Source organism: Octodon degus, unplaced genomic scaffold (genome assembly GCF_000260255.1).
Source record: "Octodon degus isolate 3935 unplaced genomic scaffold, OctDeg1.0 scaffold00025, whole genome shotgun sequence".
NCBI lineage: Eukaryota > Metazoa > Chordata > Mammalia > Rodentia > Octodontidae > Octodon > Octodon degus.
In genome coordinates, this window is record NW_004524601.1 from 4755010 (window position 1) to 4775922 (window position 20913).

Consider the following 20913-nt stretch of genomic DNA (forward strand, 5'->3'; position numbering starts at 1 on the left):
CCTGCCTGTAATAGCCATATCATAGTTTTACAGGCAGCCTGAGTTAGATAGAAATATTGTTGGTAGTTAGACAGGGACAGGCCCTCGAAGGGGATGACAAAGACCAGACACCTTACTGGGGAGATGCTCCTGGTGTAAGCCAGACCTAAAGATCAAACAAATACTGACCTCCCTAAAGTTGGCATCCAGGATTGCTCATTAGTCAGGAAGAATCATTGACTGAAGGCCACCAGATAAGGTCGCCCGCTTGCTACGTGACTCGCTACCCCATTTGGTCGTAGGCCTAATAAATTTTACCTGGGCAATGGTGCTTGTAATCCCATTGGTTGACCATAGTTTTGTCCCACCCTATATCTGCCTAAGCGGGACCCCTTTGTCTCTACCTTAGCCCTGCATGGTTTTGTCCTATAAAATAACCTGAAGGAGACAGCTTCCTGGGCAACCTGCTTGGGACCCACTTCTGTCCCTCTCCGACAGAAGCTTTCCTTTCCAAATAAAGTTTTACCTTCAGCCTCTGTTTGTTCCTAAAATTCATTCTTCGGTTTTAGAGAACACGAACTCATTCAGGCCAGGTTGGGAATTTCACATCCCTATATCATAGATGGAGCAGACGCAGCTCTAGAAGCTAGGTGAGATTTCAGAAAACAAATGGAGTGATAGATGCCGCCTGTTCACTCCGAGCTGAGCTCCTGTGGCAGAGTGGGGGACCACTGTGTTTCTCTCTAGGTACCCCATGAATGGTCATTAGCGAGGGAACTGAGGCAGGAAGGCCCATCTCAGTGACATTTGGCAAGATAAGATATTAATTATCCGACATTACCACTGCAGCTATTTGTCACAACTTGATACATTTCTTTAGGTTATAAGCTCTTTGTTCCTTATAAAAGAACAAGTACGTGAAGTGATTTTAAATGTGATTCCCCTTTCTTCTGAGAAATGTGTGTTTTATTTCAGGCAGTTAAAAGAAATAGAAGACAAGATTTTAGAAGTTCTTTCCTCTTCAGAAGGCAATATACTAGAAGATGAAACTGCTATTAAGATCTTATCTTCCTCCAAGGCCCTGGCTAACGAGATTTCTCAGAAGCAGGAAGTAGCTGAAGACACAGAGAAAAAGATCGACACCACCCGCATGGGCTACCGCCCGATCGCCGTGCACTCCTCCATCCTGTTCTTCTCCATCGCCGACCTGGCCAACATCGAGCCCATGTACCAGTATTCGCTCACCTGGTTCATTAACCTTTTCATCCTGTCTATTGAAAATTCAGAGAAATCAGAGCACTTGCCAGTAAGGTATGTAAGACAAGTAGTAACTAACACGACTAGCTAGTTACAGTCGGAAGATCAGTAATTTCACTGTTGTTTTAGAATGATGTATTATAGACACTTACCTAAAATGAACTTATTTTATAGAAACAAACTTGTGTTAGATATTTGACAGATGTGTCCAAATTTAGTCAGCCAAGGAACTGTCTGCAGAGATACAAGATCAAAATATAAGTCTCGAAAGAAGAAACATTTACCTCTTCTGGTCATGCAAAACGTATTAGTGACCAAATGCGTGGAAAAAGTAGTCAGTACCCCCAAAGAGACAACTTCCGCTCTTGACGCCTTCTCAAAGTGCTTCCTTCACATGTAGATACATGTGTAAAATCTGTCAAGTATGAGGATAAAAAGCCCCAAACCTCGTTGTTATTTGTGGTAACCCAAACTTTCTTATGTGATTCTTATCTACATGAAATACCTTATTTGAGGCCAGGCCTGGGGGCTCACGCTTGTAATCCCAGCACTCAGGAGGCGGAGGCCGGAGGACCGTTGTGAGTTCTAGGTCAGCCTAGGCTACATAGCGAGTTCAGCTCCAACCTGGACTACAGGGTGAGAGATCCTGTATCAAATAAAACAATTAAAACAAAAAAACAAAAACAACTCATGCTAGTTGGCTATTATAATAAATAATGGAACTAAAACCTTAATAGTAAATCTGTGAGGGGATAAAATTCTTTTGATTTGTTATCAAAAGATGATTTTCAGCTTGGTATTAAAATGTGTTTTTAATGGGGTCCAATGTGAAATTACTTTTTGAACAAAAATGCTAATAATCATAACTTTTCCCCTTTATAAATTTTTTGTGCATTAACCTTTCATTTTCTTACTACCCCTACTCAACCTAGGAAACTCAGTTGAGTAGTTGTCACGCACAATTCAGAGCTGTTTTCAGGAGCATCATAACAGTAATCTCACTAATCTGAACTGAATTCCTTTCATTATCAAGGTGGAAGACTGAAATACTTGAGTACTCTTAGCCTGAACAGTGTTTTAGTTCACATCATCCACTATTTTGCAAGCTAGAATACAAGACAATAAAAGTAGATGGATGATATGGTGAGCTTGGGAAAAGTGGCTTCAGGTATTGGCACATGGCAGAGAAGAGGGAGAGGGTGAATTCAATTCCCAGCGCTTACTCCAGTGCTGAGTGCACTACAGTCACGTATACTTGAAGTTCTGCCTTTTGTCATAGTTCTTAATTTCAACCTTGGTTAAAAGAGGAGTTAGCATGTTATTCTCTAACTAGTTTTAAGTCCAAGTTATTTGCTAGCATCTGGAGAGAAGTATTTCTTTGGCCTGTCATTCAAAGACATTATTGTAGAACGAGTCCCATTCATGAAGCTTAACACTTGATCACTTACTGTCTCTTGTTATATCAAATTAGAACTCCCCCCCCCAAGAAAGGACATCGATCTTCTTCAAAGCTGCAGTGGAGAGTCCTGCCTTAATCGTGTTCCCATTGCTAGGACGAGCTAACCAACAGCTTGTCCCAGCAATGGGAACCTGCAGCTTAAAGGAGGCAGTGTCCACTTTGCATCATGGTTCTGGTGGGTTCTGTCTGTGATCAGCTCTCTCCAAGGCAGACAAGTAGGGCAGGGGGCCTGTGGGAGAGAGCTGCGTGTGTCAGGGCAACCAGGGAGCAAGGAGGGGAGGAAAGGACAAAGTCACACCTTCCGGGCCTCGGCCAGGCCCCGCCTCCTAGCAACCCTTCAGCCAGGAAGTTAGCGATGGGTGAATCCAGGGATGAGATGGCCCATGGTCTAATCACTTTCCACAAATGTGAGACTGGGAGAGGTCACTGTAGCTCTGAGCCATCATAAACCCTTTAAGATTTGTAGAAAAACAAACCATTTTGTACCCACATATGAGATTTGGATGAAATCTGGAAATCAAAAATGGCCTTTTCTTTATAGCTAAATTCCTTAGTTTAGAAACAGAGATGATCATGTGTGTGACTATAGTAAGCCAAAGGATAATTCTGAACTCAGAGACTACAGAAAATATACTTCACAACCTTCATGGAAGACAGACCTGCAGAAATGTGCAGAAGTCAGCGCTGTCTCCATGGATCTTTGTGAGTGCACCTAGCTCAGACAGAACATCGCCAGCGGCCTGGGAAGCCCCTCCCTTCCCTGCTAGTCACTAACTCCCTACCCAGGGGCCCCATCCCTGTGTCAGAACCTCATGTAAATGCGGTCTCTCTGGCCGGCTGGGTCCAGCCTCTGCTCCATCATTTGTAAAACTCACACTTGCTTTTCAGGACAGCATAGGGCCCTGTTCACTTTCACTCTTAAACACCTCTCCACTGTGAGAGGCACATAATTAAAACCAAAATCTCCCCCAACAAGGGGGGGAGGGGGAGAGGGAGAGAGAGAGAGAGAGAGAGAGAGAGAGAGAGAGAGAGAGAGAGCAGTTTTATCTTTGAATAAGCATTAAACCAGAATGTGCTATTCATCATAGGCAGTCAGCAAAGAGGCTGCAGGGCACAGAGGACCCCTGTCCCCCAGAACAACCAAACAGATAGAACACCTGGGGTCACCCTCGGCTGGCTTGTTCTCACTCCACCTGCTCATGAGGGTGAGGTAACCATCTGTGTGCGAAAGTGAGCTCTGTTTGGAGGGAGAAAAGATTTCTTTGCACACCCGCGTGCTGGGAGGCGTTTGCAGCGGCCCTGGACACTTACATCACCAAGAAGTCCAGGAAAGACCCTGCTGGTGCACCAAGCCCGCAGAGGCCGGCCTAGGTTTTCTAAAGATTTGTGGACACTTCAAAGGGAGGGAAGAGGAGGCGGCAGCAGTTTTAGTTCCCTGACTAAGTGCTCTGAAGAAGCAGAGGGAAGGGACTTGGCCTCCTGTTTTCAATAGTGGCATCACGCTGCTTGTTTTTTGTGTTTTTTAAGCTAAGCATTTTTTTTTTTTTTGGGGGGGGGGGGGGGGCTGGCTCAGGCTATGCTGCTTGTTTTTAATGCTTCTCCTAGCACCGTGCCCCAGAGTGGCCATTCTGCTACGGAGCAGTTTGCGTCCAGTTTAGGGGCATTATGAACCTCTGTTGCCTTCAGCCCTCCTGTCTGTGGCCTTCTGTGCAGATGTGTACACACCTGTGGCAGATGCACACCCGGAAACAGCCCTGGTAATCAGAGAGCACACGTCGCCCCCCTCCAGTCCTTGCTGCCAAACAACTTTCAAAGGCAGCTGCACCACGGGAGACGCTTTCAGCCAGCCCTGCTCCACACGTTCAGGAGGAGCTGTGACCCATGCGTCACTGCCCAGTGGCTCTGAGCCGTGGGTGGACCTGCATGACTGCCCCATCAGACAGCATGGGACAGTCCCAAGCTGCCCAATGGCACAGTCAGGTATCTGCCACCTGCAGTTCAAGTTAGTGAATGTGTGGAAATCTTTATTTTTTAGTGAAATGAATTTCCAGTTAAGAATCCAGATGCCAGATCAAAAATTTATTCTCACCTGAATGAGAACAAGTGGTTTCTTTACCTGTCGCTCACTGATAAACATCCCATAGCTGCCAGATTCCAGCTTTTGGCCTGTAGCTCTACCTAAAGTGTAGGAATCACCTGACTACTACTACGGGCCTGCCAAAGTTAGAATGTTAATGTTGGCCTAAGATTACTTCTCATTTTCTTTTGCTCAGGTGTATATGTCTGACTTTTGTTTGCCTTCTGATGGGTGTTATTCACAACAATGATTTAAGTATAACACTAAGAATGCAAAGGCCGGGGAGATGGCTCAGTGGAATAAGCGCTTCCCTGGCAAGCGCAAGGGCCTGAGTTCAATCCCCGGTTCCGCTGAAAAAAAAAAAAAGAAAGAAAGAAAGAAAAAAGAAACACTAAAAATGCAAGGGCTGGCCAGATAGCTCAGCAGATTAAAGTGCCTGCTTAGGCCAGACACAGGGACTGGGGTTCGATCCCTGGCCTCCCATGCAGGCCCTGCACCTGGGGTGCACTGAGACAGTGATTGAGACTGGCTGTGATAGTGCATGCCTATAATCCCAGTGCTTGGGAGGCTGAAAACAGGACTATCACTATGAGTCCAGTCTACTTAGTGAGACCCTGTAGACCCTGTACTAAAATAAAATTTAAAAAAACACTAAGAATGCATTATAGTATGACTGCTGTGGAAGATGTTATGAATTAACGTGCTAATTTGTATTATCTGTTATTTACAAAATTAAATACATTAGAATTTATGTAGCAGAATAAATAACTGTAGCAAGAAAAATAAAGAATATAAGTACAGAAACAAATTTCTAAGATACAGTTTTGCTACAGAAGTCAAGCTCAAATCTATCTGCACATAGAAGTACATGTCTGTGTACATTATACACATGTGATTTCTCTTTTCCTACCACTTATACCAAGACCATATTCTTCTGTTATTAAATACTCTTCCAAAACATTTTTAGTATTTGCACAATAGTACCGTTTTGTGAGTATTGCATAATTTTCTTTGTCTTACAGTTTCCAGCCTTTATACTAAAAGTATTGCTGTGATAAATATAAATATCCATATCATTAATTATTTCCTTAGATTAACTCCCAAATTAGAATATAAATGTTTACTTCTTTCAGAAACTAGAAATTCCTCTTAAACATAAATTCAAATACAAAATCCGTCGGAGGAACCTCAGTGACCTTGTGTCACTGTATCACTCAGAAACATTGAGTGATAATTTTTCATCTTTCTCCCACCAGAATAGGTTATTAAAATATATTTTAATCTGCATTTTTATCACTAGTGATAGTGACTCGGTTATTCTTTTCTCGTTGTTGGGACAAATATCCAGCTCTCAAAATGAAGGGAGGAAAGGTTTACTTAGCTCACAGTTAGTGGAGGTTTCAGTCCGTACTCAGCTGGCTCCAAGGCAGAGCGGCACATGGCAGAGGGCAGCCTTTCATGGCAGCGACAAGCAGCAAGAGAGCAAATGGAGGAGTAGCAGCAGCAATGGCCACAGAGAGCACGTCTGTCTCTCTGTCCCTCTTATGTTACATTCAGGCTTTCTGCCCCAGGCTGGGGGAAGTACTCACACCCATAATCCCAGCAGTACGGAAGACCCATTACCTCAGTGGATCATGAGTTAATCTCATGACTGTATGAGGCTTTGATGGGACAACTAGACACAAACCATAACAGATATTGAACTTCTGATGTGATTGACCCTTGTAATAAAAAATCTCCCCTTTGATCTATCTATGAGAGAAAATTTGTCTTAGGATCCAGAGAATTTCATTTTATAAAGACCCAGTCTGAGCATTAGCTATACTGTTATAGGTGACACAAATTAAACCCCCTGTGTGCAGAGACCCGTTAGTGTGAGAAAGGGAGCGGGAATAGTGTGATAATTTCAGATTGTCTATGAACTTAACACTATTTCAGCAAGTATTTGCAGGGCTATTATACCAGGCTTATTCCCAGAATTTTCAGCGAGAGCAAAGGTCCGTCCATTCATTCCCCTCTCTGGGTTGCTGCTGTGGAGCATGGTGCAGGACACAGGTCATCAAAGAGGGAAAACACAGCAAGGAAGAGGCACAGGCACAGAGAGCTCCCATCTGGCCGTAGCAGTAGACTCTTTTCTTCTAACCATGCAAAGAAAACACTAGTATAATTTCTTTAATCACAATCAAACTGTGTTGAATTTTCCTTTAGATAAACTGAACATGTTCATAAGTGTGGACCACTACTCTATGTTACTAGCTCTCTGCCAGTGTTTTCAGTGAACTGCTCTTTTCTATCATATTTTATCTAATTTAACGAAAATATTGGTAAATTTTGATTTCAATAATTATTTCATGTTATAATTAAGTTAAAGTGAAAAAGCATTTTATTGTTATTAAGATATTACGAATACAGATTGCACATGTTAGCACCAACTAGAAAGTTGTTAGTTGGAAATAGTGTGATTATTATATACATTTCCAGGTGGTCTCTGCAACGAATAGAAGTATAGTCTAATCGAGGTATGGTATCTACAGCTTCTGTGGGCTCGTGAGTAGAGTACACAGGACGAAATTTGCTGTTAATATAAAACATTTGGAAGTATTTCCATAATAAAATGGTCAGATTTTACCCCAGAAATGCTTTGTAGTTAATAGTAATGCACAGACCATTCCGGGCAATAGCTTGATATGCCATACAGTGACTTCTTTCTGAAAGAAAGATTCTATTTTTTTTTTTTTTTTTTTGAGAAAGTCATCAATAAAACAGCATGCCAGTGAAGGGCTTCTACTCTGGGTAGCTCTCAGACTGGTCCATGGCTCATGAAGGAAGGCCTTTGCTTGTTGGCCAGTAATTGGCCAGGAAGGTTGTTAGAAAAGTACAGATCTAAAAGTTTACAGTGAGCTTTCTTAAGAACCTGCGTTTTTTCTCAAGAATGTCTTCTGATGCCTCTCCCTTCCTCTGTTCCCACCCAGACTGCAGATTCTCCGGGACCACTTCACCTACTCTCTGTACGTGAATGTCTGCCGGTCACTCTTTGAGAAGGACAAGCTGCTTTTCTCCTTCTGCCTAACTGTGAACCTTCTCATCCATGACCACGTGGTCAGTACTGTCTTAATCTGTGAGGACGAAACACTATAATGCTAACATTAATTGATCAATGTACTAATTTGCATGTGAATATATATGTATATTACAGTTAATCGATGATGCTACTCATTTCTTGCTTAAGGAGACATACGACAAGACTTTCACAGAAGTAAAATACAAGTACACACAAAGTATATTATGTTAGTTGCACTTAAATTTTCATGTCTTAGTTAAAGAGAAATCTATCTTTATTAGAAGCTCATACAGCAGTACATACAAATTTGTTAAATATATTTATACATTGTCAAAAGTTAATTGAATAAAAGGTAATGTTTTTAAGAATTTGTTTAAGTTAATCAGACCTAACAATTTGGGCTGATATCTTATGTAAATTTTTGTCATATTTTAAATCTATTCATTTAAAATCCAAGAAGCACTTTAGAAAAGTATTCTGTAAAATCACTATTTTATGCACTTATATGTTTAATATTTATCAATTTCATATGGTAATGTATTAGTTGAATTATGAGAGAATAAAGGGTTTATTCTTTGCATTTTTGCAGAAGTTTCATAGTAATCGTATTTAATGGAAAATGATTGAAAACATGGCAGAGGAATCATTGTCTTTATTTCTACAATTTCTCAAGTCAACAAAACTCTCATTATTCTGAAGTGCAGATATTCCAATAGGATAAATCCAGACTTTCATGAGTAATCTAGTAATCTGTATTAAAATGATGAAAAAGTCGTTATTTAAAACGTAACTCTCGAAAATGAGTTACAGTGGACACTTTAGTTTCCCATGGCTAGACTGCGTCGGCAGGAGGATTTCACCGAGCCCACATGTGACCTTGCAAGGTCGCACACAGCTCACCCTTAGAGTGCTGTAAGCTCATTCATGATGTCCAGCCCTGATTGCTCATGCTGTCTTGTTTTCTAAAGATCAACAAAGCTGAGTGGAGATTTCTGCTGACTGGCGGCATTGGGCTGGACAATCCTTATGCCAACCCTTGCACGTGGCTTCCTCAGAAGTCCTGGGACGAGATCTGCCGCCTGGACGACCTGCCTGCCTTCAGAAGCATTCGCAAGGAGTTCATGCGCCTGAAGGACGGGTGGAAGAAAGTATATGACAGCTTGGTGGGTTTTAGTCCACTGCCGTATTCCTCAGTTTTTGGATACATAATTAATGTTATATATTTATATTTGCACAAAAGCAAGATTTCAACAGGCTTTAAACAACCAGAAAGAGTAAAGTATAAGCTTGGTTTTATTACATCCACCTTCCACCCATTTTTACCTTGCTTTTCCCATGTTTTCTTTGGTGGCCTCTTGTACTTGAGCACGGGCTCTGTCTGCACAGGAACTCACGTATTTCATATGGATCTCTTTTGATTGCTCCTTATTAGAAATGAAGATGCATCTCCTAGAAACAAATATCGTTTATGAGTGCTTCTTTCTGGGGTTCTACTTAGACTTCCACTCAGCCAGGCTTGGTGGCACACACCTGTAATCTTGGCTCGGAGGCTAACGCAGAAGGATTGCTCTGAGTTCAAGGCCATCCTGGGCTATGTAGTAAGTTAAAGGCACTTACTTATTTACACAAACACAAAAGAACAAGCAAAACAAACCTTCGCCCCAAAATCCTTAGAATGTATAAGGAGGCGGAGGGAGTGTGTGGTCTTGCTGAATTTCTTTGCCACAATTTTTACTATCAGTTTAGATTTTGGTCGTCATGGTACAGATGAGTTAACATGTTATCAAAGGACCGTTTAGATCTCCTGGATGCAGGTTGTAAGCTAATGAATACATTTTGAGTTTTGAGAAAAATGAAGAGCTTCAAAACACTTTTCACAATCTTTGTCTTGCTCGTTGGAGGAAATTGGAGTTGACAGATGCCCTGGTCCTCACTGGTTCCCTTGTGGGACACACGTATAGCACTCGCTGCCTTCTTTTGGGTTTTCTGCAACAGAAGGGATAATCTTTTTCCAATCCTCACTTACTCTTCTGTTCCTTTTTCTTCCCCCCACTGTCTTGACCTTTTTACTTTCCTTGGCTATAGTACACAAGAGCTCTAGGGAAATTTGGAGAAGAGAAAGACCTAGAGAGATGGAAGGCGTTTTTATTGGGTTGACCCATGTTTTATTTGGCTGCCTCCTGTACTTGAGAGTGAGGCTGTGCCCACACAGGAATTCACATATTTAGTGTGGGTGCTTTTGATTGTTCCTTACTAATGTGAACACGTTTTCTAGAAACCAGTATGCTTTGTGAGCACTTCTTTCTAACTGGAAGTAGACACTTGCCTCACTGTGCTGACACACGGAGATTTTTTATTTTTTATTTTTAATATGGAAATTCTGGCTGCAGAAACCACAGAGCATACCCTGAAATTGCAGAGGTCCGCGTGTTGACGCCAGCAGGCCGCGTTCGGATCTCTCTAGAATGTTTTTAATTTTCTTCCCATTACTTACCTTATTCCTTTAGCTTAGCTTTAACAACAAAATTTATACAAACATACTTGGTTTCGGTTAGTTGGTGTATGTTCTCTCCAAGAGTGTTTTATTTTATTTTATTTTTTTTTAAATTTTATTTATTTATTTAGTGTGTGTGGCCAGCTCAGCCCACCAGGGGGCGGGGCTGGCTGGCATGTGGTGCTGGGGGGTTGAACTGCGGTCCCTGTGCTTTGCTTGGCTTAGTTTGTTCTAAGTAGGTGCTTTAGACCACTGAGCCATCTCACCAGCCCCCAAAAGTGTTTTATACATCAAAATAGACCATTCTCTTCCAACATGACTAACAAATTATATGCACTATAACCGTAGGAACCACACCACGAGGTTTTCCCGGAAGAGTGGGAAAATAAAGCAAATGAATTTCAAAGGATGCTCATCATTCGCTGCTTGAGGCCAGACAAGGTAAGGCCTGGGAAGCAGCCCACCGCTCCTTCCCTCCATCTGGCCATCCAACCAAAGGTGGGCTTCCGCAGTGATCACAGGCCGCAGGGCAACCTGCTTCTAGTGTAGCCCTTTTCCTGGAAGTTTGAGTCCTTTGGCCACCCGTTCTAAGTTAGTTACTAACCAGATTATGTTGTTTTAGCTTTTTTTATTTTATTATTAACCATCTGCCCACATACCCATACCAGGCATCTGCCTACCTCCCTACCTGCCTACCTACCTGCTTATCTAGAGATCCTTCATCCTTTAGAAAGCAAGTGGAATACATATGGTTGGTAAGATATTCATCACTGTTGACAACAAAGGAAAATATCAGTTATATTACTTTTTACTTCTTTAAGTAATAAATTATGCGTCCTCAGTCCGGCGAGATAGCTCAGCCTGGCAAGCACAAGGTCCCAAGCTCAATCCCCGGTACAGCAAAAAATAAACAAAAATAAATTAAATAATAAATAAATGAATAAGACATCCAAAAAAAAAGAGGGGTGCTGGGGAGATAGCTCAGTAGAATAAGCAGTTGCCTGGCAAGCACAAGGGCCTGAGTTCAATCCCCAGTTCCACCAAAAAAATATACATAAATAAGTAAGACATCCAGCAAGCCAGCGGGCCTATCCTATCAGCAAATCCCAGTACTCATGGAAATATCTATGTGAGATAAATTCACCGAAGTACATTGACCCCTTTCCACAGAGATATTAATAGACTCTGAGTAATATAAATAGTATACATGCTGGGAAAATATCCTGTCTCTTGTTACTATTCAAATAAAAATTTTACGTAATTTACATATTTCAAAATTTAGTGTATTCACAGTTGATGTAATGAATACAAAATACCTCCAGCCTAACCAAAGAGAAAAGCAGCTTTTCTGCCCGCTCCCCCCTCCCCCCAGCACTGCTCCGGCTGCACCGCACTCGCTCTGAGCTCTCTGATCTTGCTAAGCTTGCGCGGCCACCGCCTCCCTCGGCCACCACCTCCCTCAGCCACCATCATGATTATCTACCGGGACCTCATCAGCCACGATGAGATGTTCTCCGACATTTACAAGATCCGGGAGATCGCGGACGGGCTGTGCCTGGAGCTGGAGGGCAAGATGGGCAGTAGAACAGAGGGTGCCCCTGACGACGCGCTCATGGGTGGCACTGCCTCCGCTGAAGGCCCAGAGGGCGCAGGCACCGAAAGCACGGAAGTCGCTGGTGTAGATACTGTAATGACCCGTCACTTGCAGGAAACCAGCTTCACAAAAGAGGCCTACAAGAAACACATCAAAGATTATATGAAATCAAAGGCAAGCTTGAAGAACAAAGACCAGAAAGAGTAAAGCTGTTTATGACGAGGGCTGCAGAGCAACTCAAGCACATCCTTGCTAACTTCAAGAACTATCGGTTCTTTATTGATAGTTAAGAACTCTCCTGGACTACCGTGAGGCTGGTGGGACACCATGTATGATTTTCTTTAAGGATGGTTTAGAAATGGAAAAATGCTAATGAATTTGATGGTAGCCTTGGATCTGTCACTTGTCATAACTGGCTGCTGCTTGTCATCTACCCAACACCAGGATTTTAGACAAAGGGGACTGATGTCATCTTGAATGCTTCATTTATTTTGACCGTGATTTATTTGGAGTGGAGGCATTGTTTTTTAGGGGGAAAAAAACATGTCATGTAAGTTGTCTAAAAATAAAGTGCATTTAAACTCAAAAAAAAGAGAGAGAGAGAGAGAGAGAGAGAGAGAGAGAGAGAGAGAGAAAACCAGAACTTAAATAGTGGAAATAATGTATTTAAAAGTTCTTGCTAGATGTGGTGGTGCACACCCATAGTGTCAGCCTTTAGGAGGCTGAGGCAGGAGGACAGCTGTGAGTTTGAGGCCAGCCTGGACTACACAGCGAGACCCTATCTCAAAAATGAAGAAAAACGATTTTCTACACCTCAGAGATAATGCAGGGCCAAGGCACTTTTTCCTCTGGGAGTCGCAGTCTTTTCAGTGCACATACCTGGCTCTCGCGGGACTTAGCAATCTCTTCTTAGCTAGATACTTGGAGGCCCACAGTACTTTCAGGGCTGTAAAAGTGCTTTAACTTAAAATCAAAAGTCTGTTCTTCAGCCTGTAGTGTCTCTTATCTTTATATAATACATTGGTAAAGTACAGTTTCAACACAAATATTTTTGTCTGAGGAGAGGCCCACGAGCGCCTAGCTGGAGAGGCCTGCTGCCTCTCCTGCCCTGTCCTGGAGGGGCCTGCAGTTGGGTGGCTTTCACTGTGAATCCGAGGGAACAGCCTGCCCCTGGCAGCACTTTAAAGAATGGATTTTCATTGAAAATTGAGTGTGAAGTCTCAGAGGTCTCTGCTTCAGTATTTATTTATTTGTTTATTTTTATTTTTTTGGAACCAGGGATTGAACTCAGGCCCTTGTGCTTGCCAGGGAAGCGCTTATTCTAGTGAGCCATCTCCCTGGCCTTCTGCTTCAGTACTAACAATGGGAGAAAATAAATGCTTCCAACTCTTGCTTAACACAGCTTTCTCTTGTAAAAGCTTTCATTGACATATTCAGTTCTTCACTTGTGTTCTAAGCTGAGGATGTTACACAAGCCTCGCTCTGGAAGGAGCACCGACCTTCCTCCCCTCGGTATCTGGAACACAAGCTTTGTGTTTTATATCGTTTAATTAAAAATCACCGAACTGTGTCCAAATTGTGGCAGGGTTTTTTTGCAAATACCTTTTCTCCGGCTTTTATTCTTTTAAACGTGACACTTCCTTCTGATAGTACATTGTGTGTCAAATAGATCAAATGCTGTGTTCTACGTTCATTGTCTCTCTAGAGTGTGTGGCACCTTACATCTTCAGGCTAAGGGGTTCTGAAGCAGCATGCTTTTCCTTTGGTTTGTATTTTGTGTTTGTTTTCAAGGCAGTGGGTGTTGGACTTGGTCCGAGCCCTTCTCTCAGCTTCACTGCCCGACATCAGCCTCGTCATAGGACTGTCCACACACGGCCCCGAGCCCCGGGGCCGGGCCACCTTCCTGGCTGAGAGCACAGTGTATGACAGCACTACTCTCACTGACATTTGCAGCTCATCTCTGTGCACACTGAGGACACACATGGCCGCAGCCTCTGCTCTGCCAGCCATGGGGGAGCACTTGCGGTGTCAGGATGCAGACACTCAGCCGCAGCTGTGGTTCCCCAAGGCTCCCTGCCAACCAAGCCGTGTAATCACAGGGTCGGTGCTGGGAGTCAGGAGGAGGCCTGAGGGCGAAATGAGCATGTGGCGCAGGAGTTACTTGCATAACTGCTGGACGGAGCCAGGAAACCAGCTTTCTTTGATGAATCCACCGGCACTGAGTAACTGTACAACTACAGCTCCCCCGGGGCTGTCCTAAGGGATGCCGGGAACACGCTGGCCCCAGCTGCGCCATCACACCATACGCCTTATAGGACAGCAGACAGGATTCAAGTCCTTAGCGTTAGTGTCACCAGACACTCTGATTTCTAGTGCAAACTGATGATTATGGAATGTGTATAGCACAGCACGGGGCTGGCTGCCGCGCTTTCAAGGGTGCTTCCCAGTGTGGACTAGTGCGGCCCTCCCAGTGCGGTAGAGGGTGACGTGTGAGCTAGCAGTCTGCGCGCAATATTCTACTGTCACCTCTAAGTCAAGTGATAATATGTATACTTCCCAGGCAAATTGTTGGTTGACTGAGTTCTCCCTTATACTCTTAGCATAATTTTCTTTTTTTGGCAGGGTGTCTCTTTTTCTCTTTTTTCCCCTTAAAATCCAACTTCCCTGCAGTGGAAAGAAGCCACGTTACCAATCTCTCCAAAGCTCTGGCTTGGAAAAATGTGAGGTTCTTATTAAATCAGCAGCAGCAGCAGCAACAGCATGAGGCAGGCTTGCACTTCCCTTTGGAGGCAGGTAGTTGCTTGTGTTGTTGACCAAAGAAACATCAAGTACATAAATACTTATTGGGGGGATGTTTTGAGTTCATTCACAAAATGAAGAGCCCTGGCCCTTGGTCCATCTTTCTGAACTGTAAATGAGAAGCATATAGACCAGTTTTCATTGAGAAATTTGTCAAATGTAAGTTAATAGGTTTCTGTGACCGCAAATCAATGCTGGAGGAATTTGCAATAAAGAGAAAAATCGTGGGCCAGGGAGATGGCTCAGTGGAATAAGCGCTTCCCTGGCAAGTGTGGGGGCCTGAGTTCAATCCCCGGTTCTGCAAAAAAAAAAAAAAAAAGAGAGAGAGAGAGAGAAATTGTATGCAGGTGACCACATGCTTTCCTCCCATCGTCGGGGAGACAGTTGCCCACGTGAGCCCATACTTTTGTCACTGACAAATTTCACTTCACAAACCTAACATGGAGATAATCAGACTACAGCAGCTGACCCAATTCTGCAGCCTTGCAAACCCTCCAGCCAGGCTGCTTCTGTTCTCAGAACTGAACAGTCCAGGCTTAGGAGCCAGCAGGTTGGGTTCGGTTTCCCACACACACACATGCAATGAGGTTGTCGCTGCCATCCTTGGGAGTGCCCTACCACCCTCCCTGGCCTCTTGGTGCCATAGACAGACCTAGCAGCCATGCCCACCATCCACCTGCTTTTCACTTTGCTTCTAAAGCCCTAGTGATGTGAAGATGCTGGCCTTGGGAAGAAAGAAATTAGAAGATCCTAATATCTTGCGTGAGTCCAGCTGAGGACCTAGAGCCCATGACAATATCTCATGCAGACCCGCTTCACAGATCTGCTCTGGGAAGGCCCAAAGGTCAGTGGTGGAAACTAGAAAGTCTGTGCCAGCAGGCTGGGGGATCTGCACTGGAGCCAGGAAGCAATTCTCAAGGTAAGAACCACAACTCCCCCAAAAGTACCACAGCCATCCTCAGCAACAGTGAGGTCCCGAGCTCCTCCAGCGATGATGAAGGCTGAGATCCTATCAGGAAAGCCAACATGACAAGCTTCTCCAGGAGTCTGAGCAGTGCACCATCTTCCCCTCGGAAGCCAGGAAGCAATGCCCAAGAAGAAGGTCAGAGCTCCCTGAAAATGAACTGTAGCCATTCTCAGTGACAACAAGGTCCTGAGCTGCTCCTGTTCTTGGAGGAGAAGAGAACAGCTGAGTTCATGAAGAAAACCAGCATGACAAGGTCCCACAGCAGAACAGCCCAGGAGAACCAGCAGCTTCCAGCAGCTCCAAACAGCACCCCGACAGCCTGCCAACAGCTTCTCAAGCTCTGGCTCTTACGTTGCTGGTAGCAGCCCCCACCTGGGCCCCCGCACCCAGCACCACACTGGTTCAGTTCAGCTGGGTGTTACAAGTTGCCCACCAGTTAGCCATCCACTGCATTTGTATTTGACTAAGAAAACACAGATAATAAAATGTCGAATTTGAGGCTAGGGAGTCCTCTACTGATTCTCAGCTCCTTGATGTGTGAATGTCAGTGATTTTCACCTCCAAGTCTTTGCATAAACAGCTGTCCCAGGGAGCACACAAGCAAAGCTTGCAATATTTTTGCCAAAGGATTTCTAGTTTGTTCATTCATTCGTTTTGTTGTTCTGTGGCTCAAGCACAGGAGTATTCTACCCTTGAACTACTTCCTCAGCCCTCTTTTTTTTTTTTAATATTTTGACATAGGGTCTCTTGAAGTTGCCCAGGTGGGACTTGGATTTGTGAGCCTCCTATCTCAGACACCTTTAGTGCTGGGGTTATGGACTTGTGCCACAATGCCCATTGCTTTGAGGTTATCGGCTTGTTCCAAATTGAGGAAAATTACAGGCTGTTGGAATTGCCAGCTCAGTTTAGAATGCTGTGTATGATTCCATCCTTACATATGAGTAAATATTCTTTTGAAAAATACTTTGCACTACTCTGTCTGGAGACAGTCCCTTTCTAACGCTGGCATGCTTCACTGGCCTCTTACCCACTGGGGCTTTTGCCTTAAATGTTAAGGTAGTGCTCACTACCTATGAAGGGGATCGATCGACCTACAAGATTAAGGGATGGAGAGCAGGAACAGGACTGATGGTTTGTGCGCGTATGCTCCGCAGCATGCAGCGTGTAGCTAGTAGTTAGTAGGTGGGAGGAGTCACCAGACTGAGCTTGGCTCCGTAGACTGTGTCTGCTGTGTTGCTTACAGGTACTTTTGCTGCTTGTTATCCAAGTCAATATAAATGTAAATCAAAGTGAGTGGACAGGACGTGAGAAGTACTCGGACTCTGCCCAAAACTGTAGACACGCTCCAGGAAAAGAAAGGCTTGGATAAATTTGAGACATCATGAGATTAATAAAAGTTACCTTTTTGTTATTGTTGGGTTTTTGTTTGGTTGGTTTGGTTTTATTTGGTCTTTTTGAGGCAGAGTTTTACTATGCAGCTCAGGTTGGCCCTGAACTCACTTTGTAGCCCAGACTGGCCTCAAACTTGCAGTGATCCTCCTGTCTCAGCCTCCCCAGTGCTGGGATCACAGCCATGCACCACCCTTCTGGCTCGAAGTTACCTTTGGACTTTGCACTGTCAAGAGGGGCTCCAATTTGTGATAGCCAAATCTTGGAAACAACCAAGATGCCTGTCACCTGAGGAATGGATGGAAAAGATGTGGTATTTTTATACAACAGAGTATTACTTAGCTATAAAGAATGATAAACTCAAAGCTTTTGTATTTAAGTGGATGCCACTTTAAGATATACTCATAAGTGAAATAAAACAGGCCCCCATGTGTAAATATCATAGTCTCCCTAGTGTAAGAACTCAAAAAAAAAAATGGAAAGGTATAACACAATTAAAAGGAAAGCAAGAACTTAAGGATTAGACAATGAAGGGAGGGCAAGGAGAAAAGCTAGGAAACATGGCAGGGGCAAAACCATACATTTATATACACAGGATGGTTAAGGCAGTGATCCTGAGAATCTCCATCAGTGTTTTGAAACTGGCAGTTAATTGGTAGGATTCTCACCCTGACCAACTATATATGATGACACCTGTGAATTAAGCAACTGCACTGAGGATAACAGTGTTTAATACTAGGGCCATGCTTGGAATGCCTGTCATTCTGGTCATCTAAATATGTACTGCTTGTCATATCATACCAATTACTGCCATACTGTCTCTCAAGACATGTTTGTTTTTTAAAAAGGGTAATAAATGAAAACGAGACAAGAAAAAAAATGTCATAGGACTCTCTCACTACAGTGCTGTATATGGTTAGATTTCTAAATTTCTATGTAAAATATGTAATTGTTTTTTTAAAAAAATAATTTTATTGAGAAACAAATAGCAATGAGACACTTTCAAAACTGATTACTAGCACAGTTGCAATAATTAATGCATTGCATATTGTTGTCTTAGTGGTTATTCGTTGTACAGGATGCAGACATGATATCCTGTCCACAAACACTATTAGAACAAATCAAATATGTAATTGTTTATTCCTGTTTTAAAAAATATTTTTTATTTTTAATTTTTTTCTTCATATTCTGTAGGACTTAAAGTTTAACATATCAATACTTGATGGAAAATACCTATTCTATGTTATGTCTAAGATATTTGATATTCAGACAGATAGTGAGGTTAAGCTCAACTGCCTATATTACAGGATAATAATATCATTAAGCTTTTCTTCTGGAGGGTTAACAACCTAAGTTTGCAGACCAAAAATTAGGGGAAAAGAAGGGCTGCAAGGACAGCCAGTATTTTGGCCCTAGCTTTTCAAGGTAGTGAGCACTCAGGACATAGGAGAAGCTATATGGTAACATCATGTAACTCAGTTGTATCCCAAATTTTCTGATCAAGGAGATTATGGGGCCACAGAGGAAAGTGATCGGTGATGTAGAGTGTGCCTAAGGAGAGTCACATGGAGAGAAAACATTCTTTCAGGTTTTCACAGAGAGCAAATTGGTCAAGCAATTGCTGTGACTCATCCACATGGCTGACACTCAAAAAGGATCTACAAACTGCAGTACAGGGTTTCAGAGTAAATCCTGAAGGGATTTGACTGACCTTGTCAGATAGAGAAGTTACATTTCTTATTATACAGGTCTTGCTTTATTTTGGTCTTAACCATCCAGCAGAAAAGTATAAAAATGAAGTATAAAAAGTAAAACCATATTAATATGCTGGGCTGTAAAAGGCTCAAGTCAAGGGATCAGGGAGATGGCTCAGTGGAATAAGTGCTTCCCTGGCAAGCACAAGGGCCTGAGTTCAATCCCTGATTCCGCCAAAAAAAAAAAAGGCTCAAGTCAACAACTTCTGACATTGCAAGTCCTATGGATAACCCACTATTACTATGAACTACTGGACTATATTAGAATATTTTGCTGATTTCATGTACCTACAATATTTAAATGACAATGGAATACCCTCCTCTGACAAAACTAAACAAAAAAAGGAGATACAAATGAAGGACCATTTTGCATCTGTTTATTCAAAATAGGATAGATATACAGGTACTTTCTCTTAATTCAATGAATAGAAAGATTTATTCTAATAGTGTTTGTGGACAGGATATCATGTCTTTATCTTGTACTATGAATAACCACTATGAAGACAACAATATGCAATGTATTGATTGTTGAAACTGTCCTACTAATCAGTTATGAAACTGTCTCATTGCTATTTGTTTCTCAATAAAGTTATTTTTTTAAAAAAATTGAAATTTAAATTTAAAAAAAGAGGTGCTCAAAGTGGCGGACATGCGCTCCCAGACCTTGGTCACATAGCAAGCTGCTACTTGGTGACTGAGGTCATTGAGATTGCTGTATGTACATTTTCACTGCGTTCTCTAACAGTCAGCAGTGTGTAGGATTGCTACGATATACTGCCCCCCTCTGAAGGCCTCCTCTATGAGGATACCACCATCTGTTGAAGAAACACCCCACCATTTTCTTTTGCTGCAGTGTGTGTACATTTTTTGGCAGACTTCTTATATCACCCTGCAGGTGTTTTAAGGGGTGAAATTACTGCTGCATTTCAAGACTTTGAGGCAGGGTTGTCACTGTGAGTTCAGCTTGGTTGTGCTGTATTCAGATGACGGGGCGTACTTGGCAGAGGAATGATCACCTGGTATGCTTCGCAGGGCTGGGGCTGCACCAGCCAGGGGAAGCAGCTCCCTCAGCTTCAGCCGCCTGCAGCCCCAGCGAGATCTGGGAGCGTCACTGTACACCCAGGGACACTAAATAAACCTTTGGAATCCTGTGTTAGTGCGGCGGCAATCTAAAGAGTGTGTGTTGTGAATTCACTGACTCAACATAAAACTTAAATACTTTCTCCTCCTGGAGAAAGATCCACTGATATGTTCTCACCTATTTCAGAAGTCTCCAAGTGAAAATAACATGTAAAGCTAGGAGCAAGACACCAAGCAAAGCCCACAGGGACGGCCTACTTTTTGACTCCCTGAGTTTGCCCTGTCTCAGACCCGAGCTTCCTTCTGCAGCGACACTTTCCCAGGCCCGCCTGCTTTCACACCCACGGAGCTAGCTGGGATCCCCGCACTGTTCAATATTGCATTCTGCTGCCTCCACGCAGACGAGGCCCCTTCCACCACCACCCCCATGAAGACTGGGATAGCTGGTGGTGTGGGCCTGGGCGATCCAGATTTTAGGAGGAAGAACTGAAAAAGATGTGGGTACTCCACTTGGCAAGCCCTCTGAGGCCTTAATTTTGGGGAAGATAAAAGTGATTGCGCCCTCCTTGCAGGGCATGGGAGGTGGCGCACCATTGAGCCTTCAAAAGCCAGAGACCAGGCAGGCATCTGGGCCTTTAAGGAAGAGGGCCACACCCTCAGCCTGTGGCTCCCTGAGGGTTACTGATCAGCTCACTGACAGACTGCCAGCAGGCCTAGGCCTTCAGTGCTGGAAGTCCTTCCTGGGCCAGGGGAGTGTGCCTCATGCCGCATTCCAGTCACAGAGCCATTTAGAAGCTAGCACCGTGAGGCCACCAAAAGGGGACAGTGACCCCAACTGAGGGGCCTCATTTAGCTCGGAGCAGAAAGCAGCACATTCCACACCTGGGAAGCAGCGGTTACCAGCACTACCACAGTTGCAAAGGCGGTTCTTGCTAAAGAAGCTGGCATTCACTCTGCAAGTGTCGCCATGGCAACTGACTGCTGGAAAGAGCAGGAAGAAGCA

At 43.5% G+C, this 20913-nt stretch overlaps 1 protein-coding gene across 3 annotated transcripts in view; it reads left to right on the forward strand.

Annotated features, from left to right (window-relative positions):
- Positions 1-20913, forward strand: part of Dnah7 (dynein axonemal heavy chain 7) — a 268173-nt gene that overhangs the window by 197865 nt on the left and 49395 nt on the right. For all 3 annotated transcript variants that reach the window (XM_023712349.1, XM_023712350.1, XM_023712351.1), the window contains 4 exons: positions 955-1290; positions 7745-7871; positions 8802-8996; positions 10676-10768. In XM_023712349.1, coding sequence (XP_023568117.1) covers positions 955-1290; positions 7745-7871; positions 8802-8996; positions 10676-10768 — 751 coding nt within the window. The remainder of the gene's footprint in view (positions 1-954; positions 1291-7744; positions 7872-8801; positions 8997-10675; positions 10769-20913) is intronic.